Source organism: Rhinatrema bivittatum, chromosome 9, assembly GCF_901001135.1.
Source record: "Rhinatrema bivittatum chromosome 9, aRhiBiv1.1, whole genome shotgun sequence".
In the NCBI taxonomy this organism is placed as follows: Eukaryota; Metazoa; Chordata; class Amphibia; order Gymnophiona; family Rhinatrematidae; genus Rhinatrema; species Rhinatrema bivittatum.
Genome location: NC_042623.1, coordinates 33,542,260 through 33,562,106, shown reverse-complemented (window position 1 = coordinate 33,562,106; position 19,847 = coordinate 33,542,260). Strand labels below are relative to the sequence as shown.

The 19,847-nt window shown below is 42.6% G+C and overlaps 1 protein-coding gene, 1 long non-coding RNA gene and 1 other non-coding gene across 3 annotated transcripts in view; 1 reads left to right on the top strand and 2 right to left on the bottom strand.

Annotated features, from left to right (window-relative positions):
* Positions 1 to 4,437: 4,437 nt before the first annotated feature.
* The window catches only part of LOC115098757, a 30,183-nt gene continuing 14,773 nt past the window's right edge, over positions 4,438 to 19,847 (bottom strand). The window contains exons 2-3 of the long non-coding RNA XR_003858605.1: positions 10,725 to 10,839; positions 4,438 to 4,650 (exon numbers count right to left, since the gene is read on the bottom strand). This is a non-coding gene — a long non-coding RNA (uncharacterized LOC115098757). The remainder of the gene's footprint in view (positions 4,651 to 10,724; positions 10,840 to 19,847) is intronic.
* TRNAR-UCU lies at positions 7,324 to 7,395 on the bottom strand. The gene has a single exon. It is a non-coding gene; the product is annotated as a tRNA-Arg (tRNA).
* Positions 7,787 to 19,847, top strand: part of SBF1 (SET binding factor 1) — a 342,170-nt gene continuing 330,109 nt past the window's right edge. The window contains exon 1 of the mRNA XM_029615648.1: positions 7,787 to 8,061. Within this exon, the coding sequence (XP_029471508.1) occupies positions 8,007 to 8,061 (55 nt within the window). The 5' untranslated portion in view covers positions 7,787 to 8,006. The remainder of the gene's footprint in view (positions 8,062 to 19,847) is intronic.

The following is a 19,847-nucleotide window of genomic DNA, read 5'->3' as shown; positions in this document are numbered from 1 at the left end:
AGTCTGGACTGATCCGTGATACTACAGGAACGAAAATTATCAGGTAAGAACCAATTTTCTTTTCACTCTGTCTCCCATCCCTATGGGAGAGATACAGATGATGAAAAGGGGGGGGGGGGGGGGGCGGGGGCAGGGAGGCAGTGGTAAGTTGTCCACATCCTCGGAATATTTATATCCTATCTGCTATATCTCTGCGGAACCTCTTCTGCAACATTTCAAATCACTGAAAAATGGCCAGAGTCCAAGGGACAACCCCTTGCCCTCCCTAGCCCTTTTGATGATTTTAAATCTTGCAGGTGACCTTTCATTTAAAACGTTTGGGGACCCCTGGTGTTAGGGATTGATGTACTTAACTCATAAGGGCATTTACAGGAACGAGTTGCTACTGTGCACATTTTCTATTGCTATACAGGCTCATTTAAATATTATTGAAATGCAATTTGTGGCAATTTTTGTGGTAAATTTCATGTGAAATAGCAAGCTTTGTCAGTTTTGCATTAAAATGTGGTTTGCTCATTTTTTCGTGCGAAATTTAGCTATTTGAATATATAGGTCATGAGCTCCTTGCATAATGATGCAGCTCATTACCTATTTTGCATAGATTGAGTTGTAAATAAGTGGTAAATACTGCATGGAAAATTTTGAAAACAAATTGGCATGCTTTATTCCATGGTTTTTTTTATTTTTTTTTATGTGTTAATGCTTTTGCAAAGCACAATGCAGTTTAGTACTATTGGCCTCTTAGTGTGCTACTAAATTCTGCACTTTTACTTGCTGCCTGCATTTCAGAATTGTTTTCTGTCCTTCCTTTGTTAAAATCGAGTCCTTGCTTACATTTGATGCTGGATGTGTACTTGTGCACGTTTTCTGCAACATCTGCCTGATTCTGCGCTGTGTTGCCTGCAGCTTCTTCAGAGTTGCTGCACCCAAAAATCCTCTCACCTTTCTCACCATTGCCAGGGCATGTCTCGGTTTTCTGTGCTGGCTTCTGGTCAGCTATTGCACCATGCGCAAACTCCTTTTCTTCATTTTCAGATGCATCCATGGAATAGCCCCTTAAATTCTCTCTGCCTTAATCTGTCAGTCAGTTCCGGATTTAGGGGTGAGCTAACTAAATTACAGTTCAGAGCCTCAGATTATGAGGCTAAACTGAGCCTCATAATCTGCATCTTAAATTGTGATTTTTTTTTTGTATCACCACGAGGCCTCTTAAATTTGACATAGTAACAGTTGAAGGCGTCAGCGTGTCTTAATCTGGCCCTGCTGCTGCCAATATGTGCCCACCAGCTCCCTCTGTTTTGAATCTCATTCTCTCCTTACTAACCCACACACTCAACAGGCTGCTTCCTGTTCTGCACTTCTCTTCTAGCATCCTCCTCATGAAATAAACTGATGCCTGATGGCCAGAAGGCTACCATCCTGGCAATCTTCTAGGAAAAAAACAACAACTTAAAACCCACCTGTTTGCAGTGGATTACCTTGATGGCTTAACTCCCTCCATTTTACTGTGTTGTTGTCTATGGTGCACTTTGCTTTGACCCAATACTCTCAGGGTGGGATTTGGATTTCATTTCTCACTTTTCCAAATCCAAGCTGGTAGATCTCTTCCCCAGTGGGTTTACATTTTACATTTATTACATGAGGCAACGGAGGGTGACATTACTTCCCCGAGGCCACCGGGAGCATCAGTCACTTGCCTGGGGCTCAGTTCATTTCTCTAACCACTAGGCTACTCTTCCAGAAGTTATTTATAAGTGCTTTTAACTGTTGTAGGACATCCTATAAAAGACATGACTAAATCATTGTTTCTGCTACCTTTTCCTATTAATGGATGCCATTAGTGACATGTAGCATCAGACCTGTTTACTTAACATGTTCACACTAAGCATTCTGGGATTTGTAGTTCTGCCACTGTAATACGCACAACTACTGTGAAGTCTAGCATGCCGCAGACAGTAGTTAAACAAGAAAAAGGAAGTGGTGTTGAAATGTCCCTAAAGAGCTGGAGGCTGCAGAGCTCTCCTGATCACATAGCTGGTGAGGGAGGCCATTCTGGTCAACCTCCCCCCCCGCCCCCAAAAAATATTTATATATTGTTAGGATGAACAAATCTCTCCAAGGGGAATCTTAGAATGCTAGGAATTCATTGCAGTTCCCAGAAAAGATTTTATCCCAGTCAACAGTTTCTGAAGACTCCATTTTAGGAGAACAATGTAAAGAGATTTTTTTCACCATTTGAATGTTAATGGATGACAGAATCAGGCTTGGCAGTTGTTGCTGGGTTTCCCTGATTCATCACTGTGCCAAAAGCATGCACAAGGGGTGTACTGGCCAAGAGTTTATTCTTGGGCTAGAAAGGTCTCTCTGAATCCAGTGGAGCCTGCATGCACTTAGAGATCATCACGGCTTAGCACTTGGCCCCATTTTCATAGTCTCAGAAAAGAAATAAAAAAAAAAGAAAAAAGAAAAAAATCAGTTTCTCTTCTACCTTTCTAATTGGGGGTGGAGAAATAGCCTAATCACTGGTTACTGCAGCAAGCTGTGAACAAAAAAAAGCCATGGTTCAATTCCCACTGCCACTCCTTGTGACCTTGGGTAAGGCACATTATTAAAACAAGAGGAAATGAGAGGAGCAAGCCTGGTTAGGTAGACATAAAAAAAAAATGGAGGGACTCCAACCTCCAGAAAAGGAATCAGACAGCATTATTTACTGAAGCAGAAAAAGAGCAATTGGCCAGATAAGGTATGACACAGTCAAGGGCTTATCCTGTTATACCCAGAGAGGAGATGTGCTCAGGCAGGAGAGAGTGATCAGCTGTATCAAAGGCAGACCAAGCAAGATTCTTATATCTATTCTGCCTTTCAGCACTTCAAAGTGGATTACATTCAGGTACTGGAAGTATTTCCCTATCCTTAGTGGGTTTATAATCTAAATTTGTAGGTGATGCAATGGAGGGTAACTTTATGCTTATTGAATGTTTTTTTTTCTAGTAAGTAAAAACAAATATAATAATAGACTGAGGAACACACAGTGCAAGCAAACAATACAAAAAGTGCACAACCAAACTTAACTCTAATATTTCACATTCTAAAGAGGAATTTCCTCCCAAATTGATCAACTATACATACAGGGAGGGGAGGGGGGCAATTTAAAAAATATCTACCTAGGTGCAAATACCTACATTTTCAAAGTAAAAATGTGTGCGTACATTCTCTTTGAAAACTACTATAGGTACAAAGTACCCAATGACCAAGAATTGCCAGCTTCGGTCCTCAACAGCCACAAACAAGCCTGGATATCCACAATGAATATGTATGAGATATATTAATATGGGTCCAATTATGAAATCATCAACTTTATATACTATAAAACCCAACATCTATGTTTATTAAATTTCACTGCAAGAGGCACTTAGGGGTAGATTTTCAGAGCCCTGCTCGCCTAAATCCGCCCAAAACCGGGCGGATTTAGGCGAGCAGGGCCCTGCGCACCGGGAAGCCTATTTTACATAGGCCTCCCAGCGCGCGCAGAGCCCCGGGACTCGCGTAAGTCCCGGGGTTCTCGGAGGGGGGCGTGTCGGGGGCGTGTCGGGGGGCGGGCCCGGTCGTCGCGGCGTTCCGGGGGCGTGTCGGCAGCGTTTTGGGGGCGGGTACAGGGCGTGGCTACGGCCCGGGGGCGTGGCCGCGCCCTCCGTACCCGCCCCCAGGTCGCGGCCCGGCGCGCAGCAGGCCCGCTGGCGCGCGGGGATTTACGTCTCCCTCCGGGAGGCGTAAATCCCCCGACAAAGGTAAGGGGGGGGGTGTAGACAGGGCCGGGGGGGGGGGTTAGGTAGGGGAAGGGAGGGGAAGGTGAGGGGAGGGCAAAGGAAAGTTCCCTCCAAGGCCGCTCCGATTTCGGAGCGGCCTTGGAGGGAACGGGGGGAGGCAGCGCGGCTCGGCGCGCGCAGGCTATACAAAATCGATAGCCTTGCGCGCGCCGATCCAGGATTTTAGTGGATACGCGCGGCTCCGCGCGTATCTACTAAAATCCAGCGTACTTTTGCTTGAGTCTGATGCGCAAGCAAAAGTAGGCTGATCGCGCTTCTTTTAAAATCTACCCCTTAGTGTGTAAATTTGCAAGTTATATACTTCAAAATGAAATTTTTTTTAGGATGAAAGATGGTGGCTTCATATGCTCTTATGGCAATCACCATCCATGTTATGCCGCTCTTTTTTATAATCATAAACACGCCAACCCTCCTCCTATTTGTATTTTCAAATTTCAACTTTGTACCAAATGCTTAGAAATTTATGAATTAATGTGCCACTTCAATAAACTTTTTGTGCTTATACTGAGCCATGCACGGCTTCCTTATCTTTAAACGACCACCGCCAAACTTACTTAGCTGTGGATTGTAACATCTTCAGGACTTAATAGTCTTTATGATACAGGTCTGGGTCTTCTAAGGGAAAGAATTCTGGAAACTCCACGTTGTCATTATTGTAGCTGGACAAACTCGTTATGAGTTGGTTCCACAGGCTCTCAAAGTTTGGACAGTCCTGTCCTATCCCCACAGGATAGGGTAGCCAAGGAAGAACTCCATCTCTATTTTATCTTGGCTGACTGGGCTCTTCAGTTGTACCTGGCTTGTTGGATACTGCCGTTGGTCCCTGTGGATGCATGCCAGGGTCACTACTTTTGTCATAGTCAATCTGGACCCATTTTACTAACTTTCTTTGAACGAGTGTTTTCACACTTCTTATACCTGTTTTAATTTCTGTATTTTTATTATGTATGTTTTATATTTTGTAAACCGCTTAGCCAGACAGATCCTGTTTGTTTGTTTGTTTGTTTATTTATTTAAAATCTTTTCTATACCGTCGTTAAGCTAGTTGCCATCACAACGGTTCACAATAAGGCACATAATTTAAAACTTAAATGAGTTGAGTTATATTAAACAGGTGCCATCAAATACTGTAACATAGTTTCATATTAAATAGTATTCAGTGGTTGATAAGTCATGTCTACTTTAAGTATATCAGCTGTAAGATAAATTAACACTTAAGTCTGGTCCTCTGTTGTTGCAATCTAATAGAGGTAAAGTAAAATAAAAATATACACACATACACCATTCGAGTAAGCTGATGTGTGTGGGAGTTCTTTCGACTGCATCATACAATTCCCTGGATTCTACTCTTCATTCCCTTTGTGGTATGCTTGCTTAAATAGCCATGTTTTTAAACTTTGTTTAAAACATGTTTAAACATGTGTTTAAAACTTTGTTTAAACATGTTTAATTTGTGGTATATAAATTCTATTAAATTAATAAATAAATAAATAACATCCAGTGGTTCATCTTCCCTGCAAGGGCAGTCTCGTGCAAAATGGCCTCTCTCTTTGCAGCTAAAACATGGTGGTCTCACCACCATGTTTCTGAAGGGGAAGTAGTTTTGAAGGGGAAGTACCATGTAGTTGAAGGGTAAAGTCCAGTCTGTCTGGCTTCACCTGCTCTTGGGGTCTCTGCTCAGTGTTCTCAACCCGGGTCGGGAGGTCTCTCCTGAACATATGATGATTCAGGGCTGGATTGAGCTTGGTAATAGGCTTCCTCCATTTCCAACATCATCTCTAGTGTAAGGTTCGCATGTCTACACACCCACTGCCATATAGGGCACTCTAGGCCATCTAGGAACTGTTCTAGCAAAACTGTGTTGGCTACCTCCACCCAGTCTTCTCTTCTGGGCACAGCCACTTCCAAGCCTCAACCTTAAGTTCACGGAAAAGGTTCTATGGGTTTTCCTCTGGTTGAAGAACTCCTTGCCAAAACTGCTGTCTGTAGGTTTCCAGGATAAGTCATGCCCCTTTTTAAGATGGCTATTTTGATTTCAGCACAGGTAGCCCTTCCTTCTGGGCTGGCTGTTTGGAGGGTAGATTGACTGCTCCCTGTAAGGAGGTTCCCCAGATAAGACAGTCCATCTATGTTCTGGTTATCCTGCCAAGAGAGCAGGCCATTCTAAGTTCTTCAAGAAATAACCAGGGTCTTCTCCTGGGGTCATTTTAAGCTCGACTAGAAACAAGAGTGGTGGTCTGGTCATAGCGGTCTGTGCTACCTAAATTAGCACTAATTTGCTGCATAATTTCTTCTTGCAGCACCTGCTGTTGGTCAGTTTGAATTTGTAGGGTGCTCTGCAATTGCTGCTGCCCTGTAGCAAGAACCTGTATCACTTGTTCCATCTCTCTTGCTTTCTGAGCTGCCTCCAAACTATGTTTCTCTGGAGAAAGGAGAAGGGGAAAAAATAACAAAAAACCTGCTGGATTGTTCTGCACGTACTCACTACTTGAACCTTGACTGCCAAGCAGGGCTAGTCTCCTTGGCCTGTTGTAATTTCAGTCAGGTGAGTAGAACAAGTTGGCCCCAGGGAAAAAAAAATTCTGCAGGGTGTTTTTTCATCTGCTGCAGCTCTGGCCTTTTGCCTGTGCTTCCTGCTTAGACTAGAGATCCAACTTCTGCCACCATGTGTGGTAACTTGGTGATAGCGGCTGGGAAACAGTCAGAAAGAATAAGGAGGCAGACTCTGTTTCCTTCTGTGCAGTTTTATTTACAGTGCAAAACCAAAACAGAAAGTAAATGCAGCTCAACCTTGCAGCTCTGATACAACCACAATTAAACAAAGAAAATGTCAACATACTCTTATACTCCTGCCTATTCCCCAAGACCCCTCTAAGCCTTCTGGTCCATGACTCCTTATAGTATGGTGAGGGGCGCCTCCCTTCACCCAGAATCCCTTGTGGTGCCAATCCTTAAGGAGGACCAGGCTAGCTAGCTGTTGCAGGTCCCTTAAGATGGTTTATGGAGTTTCCTGTACACTCCTTCACATGGATAAATAGAAACAGAATTGCATTTCCTCCTGTACTGTACAAAATGCAAACATATAAGATATGCAAGTTTTCCAAAGCTGACTGAAAAAAATAAAAGATTTCCCACCAAAAAAGGAGCAGGAACATTTCTATATAATCCTCAGAGAAAGAAAAGAAGCAATAGTAGCAAAATATGTTATTTATTTAATAAATAAATAAAATATGTTGCATCCTGCCACCAGGCCAGAAATGTAATATGAACAGAAACAAAACAAGACATCATCAAGATCCTGTAGATTTAAGTTCAAGACACTTTATTGGCATGACCATTTTTATGTATACATTACCAAAGTAATCATATCGTTGTAAATCGTCCATAACCGTTGGTTATCTCTATTTTGTACTTTTTTCCTTTATTACTTAATGTAATTACTTCGGCAATACAAGGCATTTTGCCAATAAAGTGTTTTCAGGTCTAAAGAGAGCATTGCATTGGCTGGAAATTGAACCCAGGTCAACTGCTTAGAAGGCAGCCATGCTCACCACTATACCACCAATGCTGGTGCCGATAAAGTATTCATATTTCAGCCCGAAAAAGAACAAATCCGGGAGGAAGGCGAACTAGTCGCCCCCCTCCTCCCCCCCAAGACAAAAAACAGTAACTGATGCGAGCCGATAAAGTGTTATGCAAGGATTTCTGTCAGAGTCCAGCCTGAATCTGGTTATTCTGAGGCCGCTCTCGGTGCCACATGGCCATCTTCAGTACAGAGCCGATAAAGTGTTATGAATTGATGTAGAATTTACTACAAGTCCCATCATGCCACTGAAACTGCCAACCGGCAAGGCGCTCCAGTCTGAAAGCCTTTGAAGAGAACACAAACTTTTCCGGTTGCGTTCATCCTCTAGAGCCCGTTGACCCGCCTACTACTGACGTCGCCTCCCTTCTTCCTCCCAATACGCTGCGCGCGCTCGTTCAAGCTCCGCCCTGGGGAGTGCGCCTGCGCGGTGGGCGGTAGCGGCTCGGAAAGATGGCGGCTGCGGGGCGGTGCCGGGAGCCCGCTGAGAACAGCGCGAGGCAGGCCGCGGCCGGAGCTTGAGAGCGGCGGCTCCGGGACGGGAGACGCAGGGTGGACGGGGCAGAGGCCCACCCGGTCGCGGTACTAGCCGCGCAATGACACGCCTGGCGGATTATTTCGTACTGGTGGGGTACGACCTGCAGCGCAGGGGTGAGTCTGGAGGCAGCCGGGGTGGGAGAAGAGGTAGGGGAAACGCCGGGGCTGACGGAGGCGTGACGTGGGGGGTCAGAGCTGTTGACAGTAGCAATAGTCTGGGAGTGGAGCGGTAGAGGGAGGGAGCAGGTATATCACGTTTGGTAGAAATATGTGACAGGGAGAGGAGGCTGGCGGCCGGTTATCAGGATATTAGCTGACAGGAAGGGGGCCAGTTGTCAGTACAGTGACAATGAGGGGAGTTTGGGGCAAGGCTAAATTGGTCAAAGAACAGGATATGTTACAGGGAGGGGATGTAAGCAGCAAGGACCAGGTTGCAGTGCTATCAGAAGGTGTTGCAGATTAAGGAGAGCTGGTGGAGGTAGGAGGGCTGGGAGTTTGGGAGCCACGAGGCAAGGCAAAAGAGGTTTCTAATTCTGGGAAGTCAGAGCAAGGGTGGGAATCGGAAAGTAGAGATGTGATGGACACGCATGGGAGGGAGGCAGAGATCAGTATATACTACCTGAAGAAGAAGGGAGTTTAGATTTAGGACATAATTTAGGGTCCCCCTCCCCCCTTAGACACAATAGGAAAAAAGCCTCAGTAAATTAAGTCTTTAAAGTGAATGAAGTGCAGTAGGGTTGCTGGTTTATAAACACTACTTTGTTAATTTTTTTTATAATTCAGAATTCCTGTAGCTGTATTGGTCATAGAAGAAACTGGATTCTTAGCAAGTTATTATATCTTTATTGGACCAACATAAGTATTCCAGAAATAAAGTATATGAGCTTTTGGAAACACTTGGGTTCCTTCTTCAGAGGGCATTGTAAATTGTACAAGAAAGAGTGAATGGTGAGAATGTAATGAAAATAAATTCTGAGAGCTGGGGATATGGGTAAGGGAAACCATGGGATCTAGAGAGAAGAGGATCATATGCAGGCCCTGAGAATGAGTGGGAGTGTATAGAATGCTGTAGAAAGGGGGTAGAGGACCATGGTATGGAAACGAAAGCAGCTTCTGGTGAAATTAGGAATATAGCCTTGTATTACTGCTATAATCTATCATTGTTTGGTGATGTACTCGCTTTTGGGGTGAATATGAAGATCTGATTTGACTGGTTTTTGGCTGGTTTAGAATGGGGGGGGGGGCAGTGTCTTACAACAATGCAGAGGTATAGTATACTTCATGCTTTGCTAGAGATGAGGGGTTTAGAACTGGATGATGCTGATTTAGCTGAAAGTGATACCAGGAGTTAAAGCAAAATGTTTTCTTTTTGAACATCCATTGCTGTATAATTTGTTACTGCTGCTTTTCATTGCCCTTATTCTATGAGAACAGGCTACAAATTATTCATCATGTGAAAGGATCTCTCTAAAGGCTGTTTCAGCTGCCAGCCCATGGGATTTTGTTGCCTTCCGAATGAAGCTGGGTGGGTCTGTATTTCAGGGTCCTGGCACATGAATCTTGCAGGGACTAGTGGGATACTGAAGAAGAAGCATGGGTGTTACTAGCCAAACTGGAATCCAGTGCCTATAAATTGTGATATTAGAAAAGGACTAGGTGGATTCCTTTAATATTCATCATAGTTTCTGTTATAAGAAAACATTTTAGCAAATGTATATCTAGCACATTAGCATTAAATGGATTCTCAAATGTTTTTAACTTTGTTTTTTATGTAGTGCTGCAGCAGTTGATTGACATAAGTCATTGTGGCATGATGGGTGAGATGGATGGAGCTCCCTGCCCTACAGACTGAGTGGGTAGAAAGGCACACCAGAGCTGTTAATTAGAAATGTCACAGTCATTTTTCCATTAGCGTTAGTTTCTGTTGAATGAAGAGAAGGGTAAAAGATTTTGTGTGAATAAAGAAGTTATCATCTAGTAAGTGTTCAGTTGCCTGTTAGCAGAGGATACTGATCAGAGGACCATTGCTTGGTGTTAGTGCATTTTGAAGTCCTTTTGATCTTTCTCTTGTTTCTCCAGTTACTGAAGCTCTCTAATATTCCTATAAACTCCTGGGCAGCTTTCATATCATGTTCAGCATATTCTGTTTTAGCCTAGGGTTTCGGCTGAGGTAGAACACCTCCCTCCTTCCTGTACCCAGTCTTGAGATGTAGGTGACAGGAACTGCTTGTTGTAGGTTTGAGCTGTCAGGGGTAGAGTGAAAGGACAACTAGTAGCTAATGGTTTTTGTCATAGGCTGAAACTGAGACTATCTTTTCAAGCACAGAAGCCCTGTATCAGGGATGGTGAAGTAGCTGGTAAGAGAAGGCATGAAGGATAATCAATAACAGGTATATTAAAATTCAGCCCTGATAAGTAAATTGGGAGCACTTGAGATATGAAGCAAGGAGCTTGTGGCTATGTGGGTGGGATTATCAGGAGAGCTCTGAAATTATGCTTGTATTTTCATGTCTGCTCTTGGATTTGTATTGTACTAGTATGAACTGTCTGGGCTTGATTTGGAGCAGCTCTGTCTGGGGCTGAAATAATAAAGTGTGCACAGTTTTAACCTGCAATCGTGCGCAAACTTTACTATTGATGCAGTAAGATGTTTTGTATACAAAAAATATAAGCCTGACAGTGTGCATACTGGTTAGTCCTCATGCAAATCTCATGTTAATGATGACATTAGCTGCTATTCACGCTACGCATTATCTACCTACTATAAGAAGCCTTACCAGATGTATTGCTTTATACAGAAATGGCAGGGAGGCCATGATCAAGTGCTGGTGCGGAACAATTGTTCTGAAAGTTTGGTGTTCTCCTGAAGCAGACAAGTTCAAAACATGGGACCTGTGTTGGCAACGGGATAGAAATAACATTGTATAAGTATTTTTGAAGATATATATATGAACTTTTAAGTGTATTATAACAATAAAAAAAACAAAACAGGTGACTGATTATACAAGTTTAATGCCATGGAGCAAGTCTGATCTCAATTTCTAAACAGCGATACTTACGGTAAAACTTATAGGAAATAAATATATAGTATACATAGAGGTTTCTGCCAAAGTGGTTTGTCTAAATAGATTAGTTGTTATTACCCCCTCTCAATGTAGAGAAGTGCACTGTCTTAACTCGTGTTTTGTTAGTGCTGGAAACTTAACTCCTGAGTCCACGGTGGAGTAAAGTTTCCAGGACTAATGTTAATCTATGTGCGGAAGCTGGCCTTCTGGTACTGGGGCCTGTAGTCGGGATTTTATGCACAGAAACATGCTTTTATATGTATTACGCATTTTCTTTATGCACTGTTTTGTGCATATTTTTAAATTCACGACATTAGCTTAATACATCAGGAGTTAAAACATTTTTAGCATATGCATTAAGAATCTGTGCGCACAGTCTTAATGCTCAGTTTTACATTGGCCCTCCTCTGGGGATGTCACACTAGCTGACTTTTTTGCAAGGATGTGTCACTGTTCCCGTGTGGAGTGTGTGTATTGTTTGATCTAGAGAAGGTGTATTTGTGCTTGCGTAAGATATATGTATTATTTGGTCTAGTTATTCCTTTTTCTGTAGGAGAGTCTTTAATCCTGTGTAAAGCTTGTGTATTATTTGATCTGAAGCAGCTTTTTCATCTTGTGGGAGAAGGAAATTATGTGATCTAGGCATCCTTTTGTGTGTGGGAATCTTTTTCTTGCTGTTTGGTGTGTATATATGTAAAGTAACCCTTTTTATAGAGAAAATGTTTACGGATTTAATGAATATTCATTGTGCGTGTTATGAAACAAGACCTGGTGTGTATGTCTGTGTTTGTAAAGAGGTAGGGGGGAGGCTGAGCATTGTAGCTGAGAACTATTGACCTGGAAGGGTTGATGTGGTATGTTGTTTTGGGATATCTGTGGTTCTTACCAAAAATGTGTGATTTTTACATTTCTTAATGTTTGTTCCAGATGGTAATGCTTATTCCTTATCATGCTTGCCAGACCAGTCCAGACAAGTGGGTTATGTTCTGCCTGCCCATAGATGGAGATAGAGAAAAAAAGGTCAAAGCTGACTTTCACTCTGTCTATAAAGGTTTGGAGCTGCCTTTGGTTCTTCAGTATTTCTCTGTCTCCAGCAGATGGTGCAGATGTGTGGACTGGTGCCACAGCTAGGCATAGGCTGCTCTAGGAAGGCTTTAGGCTCAGGTTCCCAGTGGAGCATAGGCTAAGTCCTAGGGGTGCTTCGGGTGATGGTCCTGTTGGACTGATTCTTACTTTCTCCTTGAAAATCTACTCATTTGGGGGGTCTGAGTTCCTGCATCAATGGGCCAAGCACTGGGTAGTCCCCAGTGACTTTGTTCCCTTGGCGAGTCCGGAAGCAGGAGCCATTGGCAGGGTTCCTAGGGCAACAATTTTCAGGTTGATTTCTCTGGTAGAGTGGGATGCCAAAAAGAAGAAAGATATAAAAAAAAAAAAAGACTTGCAGCACAGCCTCTTCCTGGGACTGCCTCCTGGTCTCTTATGGTGCTCTGCTGGATTTGAATTTGGTCATGGGATTGGATATGATCACCCTCCCCTCTCCCTTCATCGGCTGGCTTCTGGTTTCTCCATGGGGGGGGGGGAACGTAAAAAAAAAAAAAGGGAGAATACGCATCACAGGTCAGTCATAGTGGCTTAGCATGTCAGCCGGTGCGTTCTGCCTTATAAACAAGCAGGTACCAGGCAGGAGGGTGCAATTCTTGGAAGACTGGCACACCACCAAAAGCAATACTGGGTAGATTCCCTAGCTCAAGCCTTGAACCCTGTTGGGGAAGGCAGTGCTGAGGTGTACTGGAACAGGGCCTGCTCATTGCACCCATTTTGGCAGGATTAGCATTGGGGAGGTCTTGAATCTTCCTATGTGAATTCTCTCGGCAGAGGTAAGTGATGCTAGGAGCTCCTTTTGGCCAGACCTCCCCCATCTGACCAGATCAGGGCTAGTTTAAGATGGGGCCACAGAGTTACTGTCCTGCCTCTTGGTAGCTTGCCCACAGAGTGTAGGCCATTGCAGTCTTGGCTTTGTTGTACAGTTGTATCCTCTCTAAGAGAACGGTCTTGTGGAGTGGTCCTGGAGGTTTAGGGACCAAAGTTCAAGGGCCAGCTAGGAAGGCTTATCAGAAGCTCCTCCTCCTCCCCCCACTAACCACGACCAGTTCTGGTTGGGGGATATTATAGAGGCTACAAGCAATCTGTTCAGGCAGCTATTACTTGAGAAAGTATTCCAGGATAATGGCTGGGGCAGTCCCCTCCTTGTGGGCTGCTGTGTTCTGGGTGTGCTCCTTCATGGAAACACTTGGAGTCCTATGTCCCTGTCCCTTCAGTCTAGGCCTCTGGGGCAGTGGTATTAGGCTTGTTTGGTCAGTCGCAGGGTTTTGGGCTCCGTCTGTTTCTTGAAAAGAGGTCAGAGATGTAGTACTGTTTATTTTAGGTTTCCTAGTAGAAGTGGTGAATTCTCCTATTCTCATGGAGCATGGCAGACCTTTTTTTAGGTGGTTCACCAGATAGATATACAGAGGCATTCTCTTTTATCCCCTCCAGGGGTTACTACCAGATGTATTATCCTGCGTCTCTCACTGGCAGCAATGAGGCTATCCCCTTGTGCTGACCTGGGCTCCAGATACCCTGTTGGTCAAGTAGTAATAAAGGCCTCCTTATGCATGGAGGGAATTTTGTTCTTCCTTTAGTCAGATGTCTGACCAGGGCTGTACTAGAGCAGGAAAATGCAGGGTATGTAGGTGTTGAAATCTTAAGCTGACCGATGATGATCTCCACTCTCTGGAATATAGGGAAGCAGTATTCTGGTTGATATCACATGGCATCAGAGGGAATGATCACTGAGCTAGCTAACCACTAATAGCTGAGCAGATTGGCCCCATTTCCAGTCTCTTTCCTTTCTTCCTGCAGCATCATACATTTTCCCATTTCACAGGAACAACACAGACGTGTCTGTCAAATCACTTTATCATCCTGTGCCTCATAATCCCCAGCTCGGTGACCCTGGGCAAAAAGATTTTCAGTGTAATTAATTTACCCCTTCTGTATGTGAGTAATGTATGATGACATTGTTTGGATGGGCAGACTAGATAGACCATATGGTCTTTTCTTCATTAGTTTCTTTTTCTTCTTCCCTTCCCTTTCCTCATGCGTAATTTAAATACCATCTGAATGCCAGAAATCTGCTTCCAGATCACCTTCTCCAGAAGCAACTGCATTAATCTGTTTCTAAAGCATACCGAGATCTTGCTTGGATTTAAAGTGCTATATAAATCTAAATTTTGTAATGCCGAACTAGAGATCTCCCATCTTGTGCCTAGGTGTGATGCGCTGATGGCAGAAAGTTTGTATACAGAAAGGCACAATGAGGCAGCAGAAAACCAGAATAACGAAAAATACAAGAACAGCTTTGCTAATGGAGCTATCATTACCAAGTGTCTGTTCTGTACTATATATAGGGAAACAGAAGATCATTAAATACCAAGAGATGCAATCGGAGACCAAGAAAATGTGGCAGAAAGATGCACAAATAGTGCTGGTTGTCTTAGGTACTAACAGTTTGAGTACAAACAAAAAAGAAAACCCCATACAAGCAAACTTTCAAGAACACCTTGATATTTTGCTTGTATATGTTCCAACTTTTGAGCTTCAGAAATTGCTTTCATTCACACAATGCAAGTATTAAAAAAAAAATATATATATATATTTTGAAAAATTGCAGTCATATCCAACATGCCCTGGCTTCAGAGGGAAGTTCATTCCTGTGATGGTGTATGCACAAAACAAACTCATCTGGAGACACTACCCAGAGAGGAGAGAAGAAAATGGACAAAAGAGCCTCATTGCTAGGGGCATTTCATTCTGCCACCTGTTAAAGCTGCAATAGCCTCCTTCCCACTTGCTGTGGGTAACTGATTTTTTTTTTTTTCATCATTTCAAAACTTGCATTGTTCTTCTAACAAGACTCGAATCCCTTTTGCAAGATACAACGCTTGGCCCAGTGAACAGCAGGGGATTCCTCTCCTGTGCCTTGCCTACGCTATCACTTTTCTCCGTTTTTCCACAGTTAGAATGCCCTGGAATGTTTTGGCGTTGCATGACATTTTTAAAGAACCTCCCCTAATGGTACTATCAAGAGGTCCTAACAAACGGGACCGTGTAATACATTTTATATTTTTCAGATGCCACATTGCCTGTGTAGCAGGGATGTAATAAGTGCAGCTTTGGTGACAGTACTGTTGAAGGTGATGTTTGGTAAGACCCAGTTAAAGGATATCAAGTTAAGAGAACATCACGCCCGACTGTATATCATCAATGTGGTATATATAATCATTTGCCCTTGCCCTAATTATACATGGAAAGGACAAGTCGACCAGTGAAAGTGCGACTTGACAGAGCATCAATCGAGACTGAACACAGGGACACGTAGTGCCCCAATGGTGGCGCATTGCACTGAGAACAAACATTTTGAACAGCTGTGATGGACATGAATTGAGCAAGTACAGAACACCATCTGTGGAGGCGATAGAGTATGGTTAAATTACCGCGAACAATTACTGGATATTTGTTGAGGACAGTGACCCTATTGGGAATGAATGAAGAGCTGGATTGGATATCATTGTCATGACTTTGCTTTCTTATTAATATGTTTCTATTGGTTGGATTCGGGTCACTTGGTTAGAAGGAAACTTGAATAAAAATCAGCGTTTTTCTCTTATTTGGATGCTACCCCGCTGAACAAGACGTGAGAGTCAGTTGTTTTTCATGAAAGAGAGAGGAAATTGGTTCCTCCGAGGAAGGTCACACTTCGAAACACAGCCATGTTGGGATGGGACATTAAGCTGAGAAGTCTATTTTGACAGTTTTTCAAATTTAAAAACCAATGAAGATTATTGATAAGTTGTGATTCTGGCATTTTGATTGGGTGAAAGACAGCCCTGATGTGGTGGGATTAACAAAAATTATTCTTGGAGAATTAAGCAATTGAAGAATTTAATAGTTAATATATATTTTTCTGGAAATAGTAAAAAAAAAAAACAAAACCAAAAATTAAAATTTATAAACAATACTTTTAAGAATGTTGAATATTAAAAAGATGGTGCCATCCAGCTGAGGTAACATGGATGGGATTATTAGCAGCTTAAAATATTAAACCACCTTTCTCCATTTAAAAAAATTTAAAAAACATTTTTTACTTGTTTGATTATTCAGATCCAGTTCTGAGAGTATTGTAAAAAATGTTTTTTTTCTATAGGTGTATATTTTGGTTATTTATGTAAATTTGGGCACCTATTTTGAGTGGAGGTTTTTTGATCACTGTTTATCATCATGGTCTCGATCAGGTGTTTTCGGCACTAGTCCTTGAGTCGCAAAGGTTGTGGGGTTCTCAGGGTAACTAAATTACCCTTGTTCGTAAATATGCAAATACATTTAATGAACATTCAGTGTGGATATCCTGAAAACAAGACCTGTCTGTGACCCTCTCCGAGAAGCCTTGTCTAAGCAGCCATAAATTTGAATGCTAATCTGCACTTGTTTGTTTCTCCAGTTTTGCAATTATTCATCTCTCGTCTTTAGGTTGAAATTCACCCCTCTCTCTCCATTTGTGCGTCAGGTTTTGATCTGCATCTAAATGCCCGTCTACTCCCACTCCAGGAAGCCTGTTGGCGCTTGGCTCTTCTGTCAGGCCTTTAATGCCAAATCTGTAACTGCCTGCACTCTGGGAAGCAGCTGAATCTCCCACTACTGCAGTAAACTGCCTGACTCCATTCTGAGCGCCTTGAACTTCTTGTTTTGCTGAGATTTTCATTTATTTTAAGTTGCTAGTATTTTGCTGAGATGTTCAAGCTTAGTCGTCCTTTTTGATTTGTATTAAGTTTAGGCCTTATTGTGCACCTTGATATTCTTAAGCTGCTATTGATATCTGTATGCTGCCATTCTCATATGTTGTACCCCGCCTTGGGTGAATTTTATTCAAAAGCAGGTACTAAATCCAAATAACTGCATACAGGTTATTTAACTAACTTTGTATTTCCCACCTTGTTTGTCACTTGGTTTTCCTTGTTTGCTGTCTTGGCAAATTCTTTTGCTTCTTTCCCCACGTGTGCTGGCAAGTTTTATTTATAGTATGTATTTATTTGAAAGGCTTGTATACTGCTCTTTCCTACTAAAAGCACGATGCGCTTTACATAAAAACAGAATACATAGTATAAGCATAAACAGGGAGCTTCCATCTGTAACCGTGCTCAGAAGAGCGTGAGAAGTATTTCAGCCATGTGACGGCTCTTGAACCCTCTAAAAGGAGCCTTCAGACTAACGCCCTTTTAAATGATATAGTCTTCAGGGCTTTTTTCAAAGTCCTTTGCAGCTGAGATGTTACGGAGGGAGTCTGGTAAGGAATGCCAAAGTTTTGGTGCTGCAACAGAAAAAAGCCCTGTTTCTGGTAATACCTAATCTCTCATCATTCATTCCTTCTGTTCTTTGGAATTTTTGTCCATGGTTGATGATGGAAGCCCTTCGCTCCTCTTCCCTGCATTTGTCTTAGCTCTGGTGTCATTGCTGGCGAAGTTCCCTTCTCTCTTTGCAGCGCCATGGGAATGGTGGCATCCTTATGGAAGCTTCCCCGCTTTCTCCCGATGGGACCGTACTCTGGAAGCCCCCTTGGCTTCCTTCCTCCTTGCAGTGTCACGGATCCGGTGGTGTTATGGAAGAAGCTCCCTCTGCTGTGTCATGGATCTGTTTGTAGAAGACTTCTCTCCTCTCTGCCAGGGCCACTACTAAGAAATCCATTCTTTTTCTCCAGTACTGTGGTTCTGTTGAGTTCTTTGAATGTGTTATTTTATGGTGAGTAACATCCTCTGTCCCCATTGTCTGTCCATGTCATTTTTCAACTTGCGCATGTAACTTTCTTTAGAATGGAATGTTGTAAGTTTTGAGACATCAGGAAAACGGGTGCATATGTTCATTTATTTAGCCATTTTATATACCATTGTTCCAAATGAAGATCACAATGGTTTACAACATAAAAATGTGCCATACTGGGTCAGACCAAGGGTCCATCAAGCCCAGCATCCTGTTTCCAATCCAGGCCATAAGAACCTGGCAAGTATCCAAAAACTAAGTCTATTCCATGTTACCATTGCTAGTAATAGCAGTGGCTATTTTCTAAGTCAACTAATAGCAGGTAATGGACTTCTCCTCCAAGAACTTATCCAATCCTTTTTTAAACACAGCTATACTAACTGAACTAACCACGTCCTCTGGCAACAAATTCCAGAGTTTAATTGTGCGTTGAGTGAAGAACTTTCTCCGATTAGTTTTAAATGTGCCACATGCTAACTTCATGGAGTGCCCCCTAGTCTTTCTATTATCTGAAAGACTAAATAACCGATTCACATCTACATATTCTAGACCTCTCATGATTTTAAACACCTCTATCATATCCCCCCTCAACCGTCTCTTCTCCAAGCTGAAAAGTCCTGACCTCTTTAGTCTTTTCTCATAGGGGAGCTGTTCCATTCGCCTTATCATTTTGGTCGCCCTTCTCTGTACCTTCTCCATCGCAATTATATCTTTTTTGAGATGCGGCGACCAGAATTGTACACAGTATTCAAGGTGGGGGTCTCACCATGGAGCGATACAGAGGCATTATGACATTTTCCGTTTTATTCACCATTCCCTTCCTAATAATTCCCAACATTGTTTGCTTTTTTGACTGCCGCAGCACACTGAACTGACGATTTCAATGTGTTATCCACTATGACGCCTAGATCTCTTTCTTGGGTGGTAGCACTTAATATGGAACCTAACATTGTGTAACTGTAGCATGGGTTATTTTTCCCTATATACATCACCTTGCACTTATCCACATTAAATTTCATCTGCCATTTTGATGCTCAATTTTCCAGTCTCACAAGGTCTTCCTGCAATTTATCACAATCTGCTTGTGATTTAGCTACTCTGAATAATTTTGTATCATCTGCAAATCTGATTACCTCACTCGTATTTCTTTCCAGATCATTTATAAATATATTGAAAAGTAAGGGTCCTAATACAGATCCCGGAGGCACTCCACTGCCCACTCCCTTCCACTGAGAAAATTGTCCATTTAATCCTACTCTGTTTCCTGTCTTTTAGCCAGTTTGTAATCCACGAAAGGACATTGCCACCTATACCATGACTTTTTACTTTTCCTAGAAGCCTCTCATGAGGAACTTTATCAAACGCCTTCTGAAAATCCAAGTACACTACATCTACCAGTTCACCTTTATCCACATGTTTATTAACTCCTTCAAAAAAGTGAAGCAGATTTGTGAGGCAAGAGTTGCCTTGGGTAAAGCCATGCTGACTTTGTTCCATTAAACCATGTCTCACTATATGTTCTGTGATTTTGATGCTTAGAACTCTTTGCACTATTTTTCCTGGCACTGAAGTCAGGCTAACTGATGTGTAGTTTCCCGGATCGTCCCTGGAGCCCTTTTTAAATATTGGGGTTACATTAGCAATCCTCCAGTCTTCAGGTACGATGGATGATTTTAATGATAGGTTACAAATTTTTACTAATAGGTCTGAAATTTCATTTTTTAGTTCCTTTAGAACCCTGGGGTGTATACCATCCGGTCCAGGTGATTTACTACTCTTCAGTTTATCATTCAGGCCTACCACATCTTCTAGGTTCACCGTGATTTGGTTCAGTCCATCTGAATCATTACCCATGAAAATCTCCTCGGAATGGGTATCTCCCCAACATACTCTTTAGTAAAAACCGAAGCAAAGAAATGATTTAATCTTTCCGCGATGACCTTATCTTCTCTAAGTGCCCCTTTAACCTCTCGATCATCTAAC